The 11473-nt window shown below is 35.9% G+C and overlaps 1 protein-coding gene across 3 annotated transcripts; it reads left to right on the forward strand.

The window, feature by feature from the left end:
* The first annotated feature begins 156 nt into the window (after nucleotides 1-156).
* On the forward strand, nucleotides 157-11287 carry LOC127495536 (prolyl 4-hydroxylase subunit alpha-3-like). Of its 3 annotated transcripts, XM_051862461.1 has the most exons (14): nucleotides 157-287; nucleotides 438-507; nucleotides 1913-2067; nucleotides 2200-2423; nucleotides 3014-3157; nucleotides 4606-4657; nucleotides 4840-5003; nucleotides 6216-6392; nucleotides 7249-7313; nucleotides 8502-8661; nucleotides 9364-9426; nucleotides 9596-9664; nucleotides 10128-10224; nucleotides 10624-11287. In XM_051862461.1, the coding sequence occupies exons 4-14, from the start codon at nucleotides 2223-2225 to the stop codon at nucleotides 10692-10694; spliced, it is 1263 nt and encodes a 420-aa protein (XP_051718421.1). In that variant the 5' UTR covers nucleotides 157-287; nucleotides 438-507; nucleotides 1913-2067; nucleotides 2200-2222; the 3' UTR covers nucleotides 10695-11287. The 3 variants fall into 3 exon arrangements, with proteins under 3 accessions (XP_051718421.1, XP_051718419.1, XP_051718420.1); XM_051862459.1 differs by having other exon boundaries at nucleotides 157-507; XM_051862460.1 differs by lacking the exon at nucleotides 438-507 and having other exon boundaries at nucleotides 161-287.
* Nucleotides 11288-11473: the final 186 nt, after the last annotated feature.

Consider the following 11473-nt stretch of genomic DNA (forward strand, 5'->3'; position numbering starts at 1 on the left):
TTTATTTATTTATTTAGAAAATCCTAATTCTATCCTGTATCAGTCTATACCTGGGGTATTATTCAACGCACTCCCAGGCAGCCCACCTCTCTCTCTCTCTCTCTCTCTCTCTCTCTCTCTCTCTCTCGCGCGCGCGCGCGCGCACACACACACACACACGCACACACCCAGGCATTATGCTGATGGCTCATCGTGGGCTGTGCGCGGTTTTTTCATGTCCTGCGTGAGAACATGGTGAGCTATGAAGAGGAATTAAAAGCTGTGGAATAACACAGTCAGCGCATGATGTAAGACCGCTTAAACTTTTTATAATCTCTCTTATAAGATGTCTTCATACTTTAGCCTTTTTATATTTTTATATGTACTTAATATATCTGACAAATCATTCGGTGAAATGTTTACATCGATGATGAGCGTGAATCAAGCTGTTTCCGCAGAAAGACAACTAATCGATCATTTAAGAATATACATAGAACTGGAAATACAAAGACTTGACGATATTAAAAGGTAAGAGAAAACAATTTGATAATTTATAGGAATGTATTAAAGTGCTGATTAGTTAATTAAGCAATCTAAATAGCCACAAAAAGATGGTCACGTTTAAAAACTTCCCACACTTTGAAAGATATCTATGGCACTGAAGCTGTGGTTACTGTGGAAAATCTTATAAAGGATATTTCTATGGCGTGTAAGCCATATTCTGTTTAGATATTAGGATTTTAGTTTTTTAATTTCAATAAAAAAATTAAAATGACAAAAACTGTAAAAGGCATTTCGGTTACACTTTATTTTACAGTAAGTGCACTTACGTGTATTTACAGTGTACTTACCTAAGCAAGTATGGGTAATATAAGGTAACTACATGGGTTAAGGTTAGGTTTAGGGGTAGATTCAGGGTTAATACCTAGCTATTATCCAGATATTGCAATTATTATAATAAGTATATAGTGCATGGGGAACAGGACTGTAAAATAAAGTGCTACCAGCATTTATGTATCAAGTTTTGTAAACATGGCAACTATACCAACATTAAAACTGGAAAAAAAAAGAGTAGTTTTTAACTAAATTTGTTTGATTTTAACAAAATGTGTTATTGCATTTAAAGGGTTAGTTCACCCAAAAATGAAAATAATGTCATTTATTACTCACCCTCATTGCGTTCCACACCCGTAAGACCTTCATTCATCTTCATAGCACAAATTAAGACATTTTTGATTAAATCCGATGGCTCAGTGAGGCCTGCATTCAAAGCAATGACATTTCCTCTCTCAAGATCCATAAAGGTACTAAAAACATATTTAAAACAGTTCATGTGAGTACAGTAGTTCTACCTTAATATTATAAAGCGACAAGAATACTTTTTGTGTGCCAAAAAAACAAAATAACGACTTTTTAACAATATAGTGATGGACCGATTGCAAAACACTGCTTCGGAGCTTTACGAATTGAATCAGTGACTCGGATCTCCTATCAAACGGCTAAACTGCTGAAATCACGTGACTTTGGCGCTCCGAGTCACTGATTCGATTCGCAAAGCTCCGAAGCAGTGTTTTGAAATCGGCCCATCACTAAATTGTTGAAAAGTCATTATTTTGTTTTTTTGGCACACAAAAACATTCTCGTCGCTTTATAATATTAAGGTAGAACTACTGAACTTGCATTAACTGTTTTAAATATGATTTTAGTACTTTTATGGATCTTGAGAGAGAAAGTCTCATTGCTGTGAATGCAGGCCTCACTGAGCCATCGGATTTAATCAAAAATATCTTAATTTGTGTTACGAAGATTAACGAAGGTCTTACGGGTGTGGAACGACATGAGGGTGAGAAATAAATGACATTATTTTCATTTTTGGGTGAACTAACCCTTAAACCTTTGAATGAAATATCAATCATTCTTTTACATTTTTTAGGTTCTTTTCAAGAGTCAAATCATTACACAGTGGTGTATATGATGAGCCATCAGCTACCATAGCTAATCCAATTATTGCTTTCAAACTGGTCAAAAGACTTAAGTCTGAATGGTTGAATGTTGTCCATAGCAATGAAGCCGAAGAAAACATCAAAGGTAATGCTGACCTTCATACACAAGACGCATTTAAGAAAAGCCTTGATCTACAGCTTAATTTTTTTGTACTTTTGGCTTGCTTGTGTCCCACTTAACTCTAACCCTTTACAACCCCCGTTTACTTTCCTTCAGCTCTCAGGGAGGGCTACAGGAGGATGGAAGGCAGCTTACCCAAGCTGGAGGACCTTCAGGGGGCAGCGCAGGGGCTGATGAGGCTTCAGGATGTGTATGATCTACGTGTGGAGGGGCTTGTGCAAGGGCACTTCCAGCAAATCACAAATGGAAATGCTGTTGACATTTATAAACCCCCTGTGTCTGATACACTCTCTGGGGATGATTGCTTCCTTGTTGGAAAGGTAAAACAATTTTATTTTATCTATTATTTTCAGTCAAATATTGTGTCTTTAAAGCTAATAATTTCTTATTTGTCACAAGCTTAATTCTAAGAGGGGTCGAGAAACGTTACTGCCTATACTCTCAAAGTTTGGAATGTATTGTGAATCTCTGGGAAAGCCTCTGGAAAAATGTGTTCAGAATGTGTTCCCAGTTGAGCAGACTTCCTGATGTAGATTCCATACATCTCAGTTTGTTTAGTGACTGGTGCTTCTTTTGTGGTTTATACTCTTCTTTCTTTGTGTACAAAGAAAAGCTCAGTTTTTTCTGTCTTCTTGTAATAAGCACCATCTGTTCTCTTCACTACCATCCATACAAGTACCAAATGAAATGTGTTGTTGCAAAAGTTTGGCAACTTCTGTTATCATTTCTAAAGTAACACATTAAATTACCAGTGACTAAAAGGTTTTTGACAGAAATCCTTTTTTTACTGTTGTGTAAGAAGTACTCTGAGCTCAAGTGTCAAACATGTGGGATTTCATCATCTTTTTCGCTTTTTTTCCCCTCATGTCGTATTTGTGTTATGTTACATCTGTGAGGGCTGTGTTCGTAGGTGGCCTATGATCTGGAAGATTACTACCATTCTGTGCAGTGGTTTGAGGAGGCAGTTCGTCTCTTTCGAGGAACAGAATGGAGTCCAGAAAATGAAGGCACACTTGAAGATGCCCTTGACCATTTAGCTTTCTCTCATTTCAAGGTATGGTACCTCTCACAAAATAAATATGAATTTAACTAAGACCCTGTTTACCCCTGGTATTAAGATCCGTCTTGGGTGATCCGAAGGTGTACACGGGGTCCAACCTATTTTGTCAGATCACATTTTGACTCCTTATTTACACTGCACACCTCTGTGGCGCATTATGGCTCTGGCGAGATTTTGTTCCGTCCTCTACGCGGTGTCAACTCACACCAGGAGCATTTCAGAAGCGACGCGGCTGGATTCATGAGACCACGATATTTGCCTGTCCAGTATTGTTTTCCTTGATTTTTTGTGTTTTTAATGGCTAATGGTTATATTTTGTCCGGTTTAATTGTGTTTATTGCTATGCCCTCCTTTGTTTTGCTGTAGCCCACAGACAAAGTTAATACACTTAAAAGTCTAGTTATGGACGACAAAAGGATAAAAGATTTTTTTATTGATTTTATTTTTTCAAGATTTTTTTCAACTTCATATCTCTTGTTGTCAATTTCTGACCTCCTAGTGATGTGAGATATGATCGGGAGTCTGCACAGGGTGATTATTTTGACTTTATTTGTATTTGAACTGCACGGCTTGGACACGGCGTCCATCAAAAATAGACTTAGCACCTATGTTTAGCGAAGTGGCGCGGTGAGCCGGTTCTGAAATGTGCCGCGCCGCGGCTGGTGTAAACACAAGCATTGACTAAAGTGGCCGTGATCGACTCTGGCGGCCGTGTTGGAGCCGTGTCGGAGCCGCAACGCACTGCAGACGTGTGCAGTGTAAATAACGGGTGAGGTATTCAGAAATGCATGTGGCCACCTTTCAGTGTACCATACCAAAGTGCTCCAGATAACAGCGAAAAACCACCTATTCTTGCACAAAAAAAGTTAAAATTTTAAAATTAAAAGTTAAAATAACAAAAAATGTTAACATTACAGGGCTAATAACAGGACAATTATAGTTAACTAAACACTAAAATCACAAAAACATTTTTTGTTACTTGAAATAAAATACAATTTAAAAACTTAAACTTTATTTTATTTCAGCTAGTAACCAAGATAACATTTTTAATTTTCATTTAGTTTAACTTTATGTACTAAAATAACAAACACAGAAATAAAAATAATAATAAAAACTACTAAAAATGACAAAGCGCACTACAAAATTACTAAAATTTTAACTAAAATTAAAATGGTAAATATAAAAACAGAAACTAATTCAAAATATTCATAAAAACTCGCAAAAGTAGTTTTAAACGTAATTAGTTTAGTTTACCTTTCTTTGTCTTATCTTTGGTGGTTCTGTGTAACCCATCTCTATGTGAACAGTATTTTTTAACAGTATTTTTGAAAGACACACACACACACACACACACACACATACATATATATATATATATATATATATATAATGATAGAAGTATATAACTATATGAAATACAATGTTGTTGTTGTTTTTTTTAGACTGGAAACATATCCTACGCCCTCAGTCTCTCTCAGGAACTATTGCTTCATGGTAAACTTCTGCAGTCTACTACCAGCCAGCAGCAATAAGTGAGACAGCGAGAGAGAGAAAAAAAATACTTGGCCAAACAGATTCATTTATTTTTAATTCATGAATAAGGATTAATTTAAATATAATCTACACAGAAAATGTATTATATTACATCACAATGCAATTTCAATCTTTTCTTCAAGATCCTATGAACAGAAGGGTACATTTCAATGTGGAGAAGTATGAGAAGCTTCTTGATGAAAGGCCGCCTGTTACTAACCAAAGCTTGGCTTTGAAAAGGCCTGACACCACTTATCTGAGAACCAGGAATGTCTATGAGAAGCTCTGCCAAACAAAAGGATCTCAGGTATCATTCCACACTATGCTACGCAACTTGTGATCAAGGCAATGTAGTCTTCAGCATTCATCAGAGGCTATATCTTTCTATTCCAATCTGTTGTTGGAAGTATTATGAGCAACACAAATATAAAATGTTAGCACATAAGTTAGAAAAGGGAAAGTATTCACACATTGCAACTCAGAATTAATTTCAAGGATTATTACAGTTTCTAAATGGAGTAAACTTCCATTATAATAATATGGTATCCATATGGCTATTAAATGCTTCCTATCATAAAAAAGAGCCAAAGTAAAAAAAAGAGCTATGGCAAATCCTGTGTGGATCTTGGTAGAATTCCTCATGGGGCTGCCTGAAGAAAATTACACAGCATTGTACCAAAGTGAATTACTTCAGTTTTGGATCATGAAGAAGGTCACATTAAATAATGGCCTGCTTTAAATCTTAAAGGGTTAGATCACCCCTGTCATTAATTACTCACCCTCATGTCATTTCAAACCCGTAAGACCTTCGTTCATCTTTGGAACAAAAATTAAGATATTTTTAATTAAATCCAAGAGCTTTCTGATCTCCCTATACACATCAATGTCATAAGAAATTTAGAGGCCCAGAACAGTACTAAAGACATCATTAAAATAGTTCATGTGACTACAGTGGTTCAAACTTAATATTATGAAGCGACGAGAATACTTTTTGTGCACAAAAACAAAAATAATGACTTTATTCAACAATTTCTTCTTCTACTACAGGGTCAACTGTTTGGTTACCCATATTCTTCAGCGTATCTTTTGTGTTCAACAGAAGAAAGAAATTCATACAGGTTTGGAACAACTTGAGGGAGAGTAAATGATGACAGAACTTTCATTTTTGGGTTAATGTTATTTTAAGGTGGCGCAGAATTAAATGAATGGCAAAACTCAGCATTTTGTTTGCGTACCCCCTCTGTCACCTCACGTGGGTGCACGACACATATCTCAGTTTGGGAACCACTGGCCTAGATAAATACTTTTAACACAATAATGTTAGAGTTTTATTGCATTCACAATGACATCATTTGATTTAGGGTAGTTAATTAGTTGTTAACTTAAAATATTTTTGTTTATGTTTATCAGTTAAACTCATTCTTGTTGCTTTTTACATCTTATTAATGATTATTTGAAGCCTCTTTTGAATATTTATGTTTCAGAGCCGTAGAAATAATAACATGCCTTCTTTTTACAGCCAAAACATTTTGAGAACCCAAGGTTATTCTGCGACTATTTCACCAATGGCAACCCTGGTTTACTTCTGCAACCAATTAAACGAGAGCTAATCAGCCTGCACCCTTATGTTGTGCTCTTCCATGGTTTTGTCACCCGACCTGAAGCTAAAAGCATCAGAGAATATGCTGTGCCAGGGGTGAGTGCAGTTTGAATTAAGGCTTAATGTGGAAACATACAGAATTGGGAATGGAATATGTAACTCGTGGACTTATACCAAGATACGAAAGTAATTCATTGTAAATTAATTGATGAACCGTGCTGCCTTTGATATTGTGAATTTCGGACCCAGAACTCTCTGAATAACTGAGAAAGCCTTGTTATTTTTTTTTATTGAGAAGTGGATGTTATTTAGCCTTTATGTTACTTGGATCATTTTTGTATTGAGGGAAAAAAGGTTGGCAGAGACTTCAGCTCTCATTTGTTGCCAGTTCTCAGCTGAGGTTGTTCTGCTTTCATTTTTTAAAAATAATTTGTCCTCTACTGAATAAGACATTTTCAAACACTTTTCATTTTACTGCATGCCAGTTACTGACTGACATGGAGAGACTCTTCAAAGTGTCTGTATAAAGCCATTTTCTCAAGAGAGACACAAAATTTTGTGTGCTAGTTTTCCCTCATTTTCCAGACATATTTAACCATGGAACTTAAGCCAGCTTCAAACTGAGCTGGAAAGAAGATAAAGAGCACATTACGTGAACAAGTCATGCGGTCAGAATCAACTGTGCTTACAGCTCGTCAGTTATTCCACCCAGAGTGTTTTTGTAGGGGTAGACTCAGCATTAAATCACGTGTTTCCGTCATTGCTTTTTTTTTTTTTAAGTCTTTGTCCCTGCCAGTAGTTCAGTAATTTTTTTCTTTCTTTCTGAAATTCACACATAACAGAAGCTGCCAGAGATTTTGTTTTGATCTTATCTCCCTTCAAATCTTTATTCTTCACAGTGACAAAAATGTATAGAAAATATTTAAATGCAAATGTTCATGTTTTCCTTCAGCTTAGAAGATCAGTGGTGGCATCAGGAGTAAATCAGACCACTGCAGAATATCGCATCAGCAAAAGGTACAAATCAGTTTTTTTCTAAAGGCCCCATGAAATCAGTTATATCAGCTCATATTTATGCTAGTGTACTCCTACAACATTCAAAACCAACATATCTCAATGATACAGTATCTCACAGAAGTGAGTACACCCCTCACATATTTGTAAATATTTTATTATATCTTTTCATGTGACAACACTGAAGAAATGACACTTTGCTACAATGTAAAGTAGTGAGTTACAGCTTGTATAAGTGTATAACAGTGAACATGGGAAACCAGGATAGCGCTCAGAAATGCAGTTGTAACATACAAGACTTAGCAATGAATGAGTGAATAAACCGGCCTTATATAGACAGACTTAAAGTGTTAGTTCACCCAAAAATGAAAATTGTCATTAATTACTCACCCTCATGTCGTTCTACATCTATAAGACCTTTGTTCATCTTCAGAACACAAATTAAGATCTTTTTTGATGAAGTCTGAGAGCTTTCTGTCCCTCCATAGAGATCCAACTCAACTACCACATTCAAGTAGGAAAGTACTCCATGTGACTCCAATGGTTTAACCTCAATTTTATGAAGTAACGAATTTACCACTTTACTTACAAAAATATGGATCTGCAACGCACGTTCAGAGCTTCACGACACATGCGTTTTGTGTTCAAACAAGAGCTGACATTGTTGCGTGAACGCCTTGGATAATATTATTTTGTAAATAAAGTGGTAAATTATGTTTTTTTTGCACAAAGCACTCATGTCGCTTCATAAAGTTGAGCCACTGGAGTCACATGGAGTACTTTAATGATGTCATTCTTACCTTTCTGGACCTTGGAGTGGTAGTTGTGTTGGATCTCTATGGATGGACAGAAGATCATAATTTGTGTTTTGAAGATGAACGAAGGTCTTACGGATGTAGAATGACATGAGGGTGAGTAATTAATGACAGCATTTTCATTTTTAGGTGAACTAACCCTTTAACAAGGCTTATGAGATGCAGCTGAAGACAATCATGGATGATGAAACCAGGCAGTGAATTATGGGAAATGTAGTCCTTCATTGAAAGGCAATAGTCTGGGGTAATCTGGTGGCAATCAAGGGCACTGCAGCTGGTGATCATGACACCAATATTATCCCATTTTTTTCTGTCTGTACTGCTTTAGTTTGTGAAGTGGCTCTCATATTAGGTTTTTTTGTCAATGATCTTCCAGTGCATGGCTTAAAGAGTCAGCCCATGAAGTTGTGGGCAAGGTGGATCGACGCATCACTATGGTCACTGGGTTGAATGTGCAGCCCCCTTATGCTGAATATCTCCAAGTTGTAAATTATGGTATTGGAGGACACTATGAACCTCATTTTGATCATGCCACAGTGAGTAATAAGAATGTTCTTTAATTATGAATTTTCCAAAACATTTACACACATTTAAGGAAAAACATTTACAAAAATTTGTAAATAATAAAGAAATGCTTTCTGATGCAGAGATTTACTACTTCTAGGCCCGGTTTCACAGACAGGGCTTAGCCTACACTGTAAAATGTAATACACTCTATCTACTCAATAAAATTGCGGCAACAGATTACAAGCAATATTATTAATTAAATTCAACATATAAGAATTGAGTTAGAATTAATCAAATGAATTCCTTAAAAGTCAACCATTTAAAATGTGTAAAATTAGCAAACACCATTACAAAAACCACAAACTGACATAAAAAGCAAAGAGTCAAACTGCCCAACTAAAGGAAACACTGATCACCATAATAGTGATATTTTCAATAAAATCAACATCTAAACCTCTGTTAATTCATGTGTTTCTCTTTCCTTCAGTGATTCTACTTATCATCATGAGACAAAACAATGACACTGACATATTTTAAGATATATCAGTGCAAGTTGCTTTCAGTTACAACAGCTCATGCATTTTAGTCTAGGACTAGCTTAAGCCTTGTCTGTGAAACCGGGGGATAATGTATCTTGTATATACAGTATAAGCCATGATGCATACCCATTGTGTATAATGTGACTTTTTACAGCAGAAGAATATTTAAAATTGTTTTTTTTTAATTGGCAGTCTGATTCAAGTCCATTGTACAGGTTAAAAACTGGAAATCGAGTGGCTACCTTCATGATATATGTAAGTGAATAAATAGTTCAGCTCTTGCTCGCTTTCTTTCTTGATTAAAAGACATTATCGTGCCAATGTAGTTTTGAGTGATAAAGTAAGTATGTGAGTTTTGAAAGCATTTAGCAGTAACAAAATTAATTTAATGCTGCTTGAGTAAACCACTTTTTTTCCTTTTTAGTTGAGCTCTGTGGAAGCAGGAGGATTCACAGCCTTTATATATGCCAACTTCAGTGTTCCTGTAGTGGAGGTACAGAATTACATACATTAGTCTCACAGATTCATTTAAGACAGAACACAACCACACTTCACTCTGCACAACTTTCAGAATCCTATGTCCTTCAATGCTGAGTAATAACAGATTGTTTTCTGTTGAGGTCAGACATTTCGTTGGGTATCCCGTTACAACAAAAGCTTTGGGTTTGGGAGTCAGTGTTGTTTCAGTAAATGAACTGTTGGTGAAACCTGAGAGAAGGCTATCTAGAAATTTGCACTTTCACCTCCACCCACTAAGGGGGATGTCATTTCTGCACAACCTCTCGCAAAAGAAAAAAGGAATATATATGTTAAATAAGGTTCATAATCCAGGATTTTGGCTATTGTGTACACTGTCAAAGACGTTTTTAGACTAAATAAACATAATATAACTATATTGGGAGTTTTCTTTATTCTCTGTAAGGAGTGTATTTCACTTTTTTGTGTTTTCTTTCTAGAATGGTGCTCTCTTCTGGTGGAATCTTCATAGAAATGGTCAAGGAAATGGTGACACTCTTCATGCTGGCTGCCCTGTCATTGTTGGCGATAAATGGGGTATGATTGTTGCATCACATGGTGTCTTGTTTACCAACATAAGGAAAGAACTTAATTTGAAAGACAGTCATATATAAAGCAATTCAAGATATATATTTAATTCATTCCCTGGTAATTGAACCTATGACTTTGGTTTTGCTGGCACCACACACACACACACACTACTGTTTGAGCTACAGGAATGCTCCAACAGTAGGTAGTAATTCTGTAAAAGAAGCAAGAAAAAAAAGTGAAAGGAAAAATCTGAACCTTCAGTGAAGTGGGAATGGTTAATGGAGCTTTTATGGGATATTATTTACTAGGGATGCCCTTATATGTACTATATCAAGGCTTTTAAAGCCACATGCTTTCTGTGAGGAACACACCAAATAAAGGCATTCACTGTCTTTTCTTTTCCAGTTGCCAATAAGTGGGTTCATGAGTATGGACAAGAGTTCCGACATCGTTGTAGCCTTAATCCTGAGGAGTGAAGGAAGAATGAGACCATTTAAAGTACAAGAGTCAACCCCCTTAAAGGGGCAATGATAGCAAGTGAGGAAGTGAAAGACTGAGAATGAAGGGGTAAAGCATTTGAGAGCTAAAACCCTGCCTTCATAACTGATTTGAGTTCCCAGCATTGGGAAGAGAGGCACATGGATAATTTTCATGGATGTTTGAAGGGCACAGGAAATAAAGAGATTTCAACTGTGTGTATGTTTGTGTGTGGTTAGGGAATGGTTTGGTATGCAGCCCACAGGGCAAGCTGACCTCTTGTTTCTGCTTCCCAAGATAAACACCAGAAAGTTTAATGAAAATTGCTGTTTACATGAGTACCTGATGATGATTTGTTTTGATGAGTAGTTTGTGGTAACATCTTTTCTATTCTGACAGCAAACAATATATACATATTTTTATAATTAATTACAATACACATTGAAATAGGATAATGATTTGCCCACTTGGATGTTTGTTAGCTTTTAAATCTGTTGCAACTGTACGTTATTTATGGTCGCAAAGCAACTTCCAAAAAAGTTCCATAAATGTTGTAAACATATAAATAAATAATAAAATTAGATGAACCTTTTCTTTGTAAACTTTTCTTTGTAAAAAAGTATTTAATTTATTGGCATACTGAGGTTGAATTTTCATCTTAACAATGTATTGCTATATATTACATTGCCATGACATAAAATAACAAAATATTAATAGCTAACTGCTTTAAATGTAATGTAACTGTATTAATAGCGGTCACCAAGTTTTCAAAATATCC

Source organism: Ctenopharyngodon idella, chromosome 15 (genome assembly GCF_019924925.1).
Source record: "Ctenopharyngodon idella isolate HZGC_01 chromosome 15, HZGC01, whole genome shotgun sequence".
NCBI classification, from domain to species: domain Eukaryota; kingdom Metazoa; phylum Chordata; class Actinopteri; order Cypriniformes; family Xenocyprididae; genus Ctenopharyngodon; species Ctenopharyngodon idella.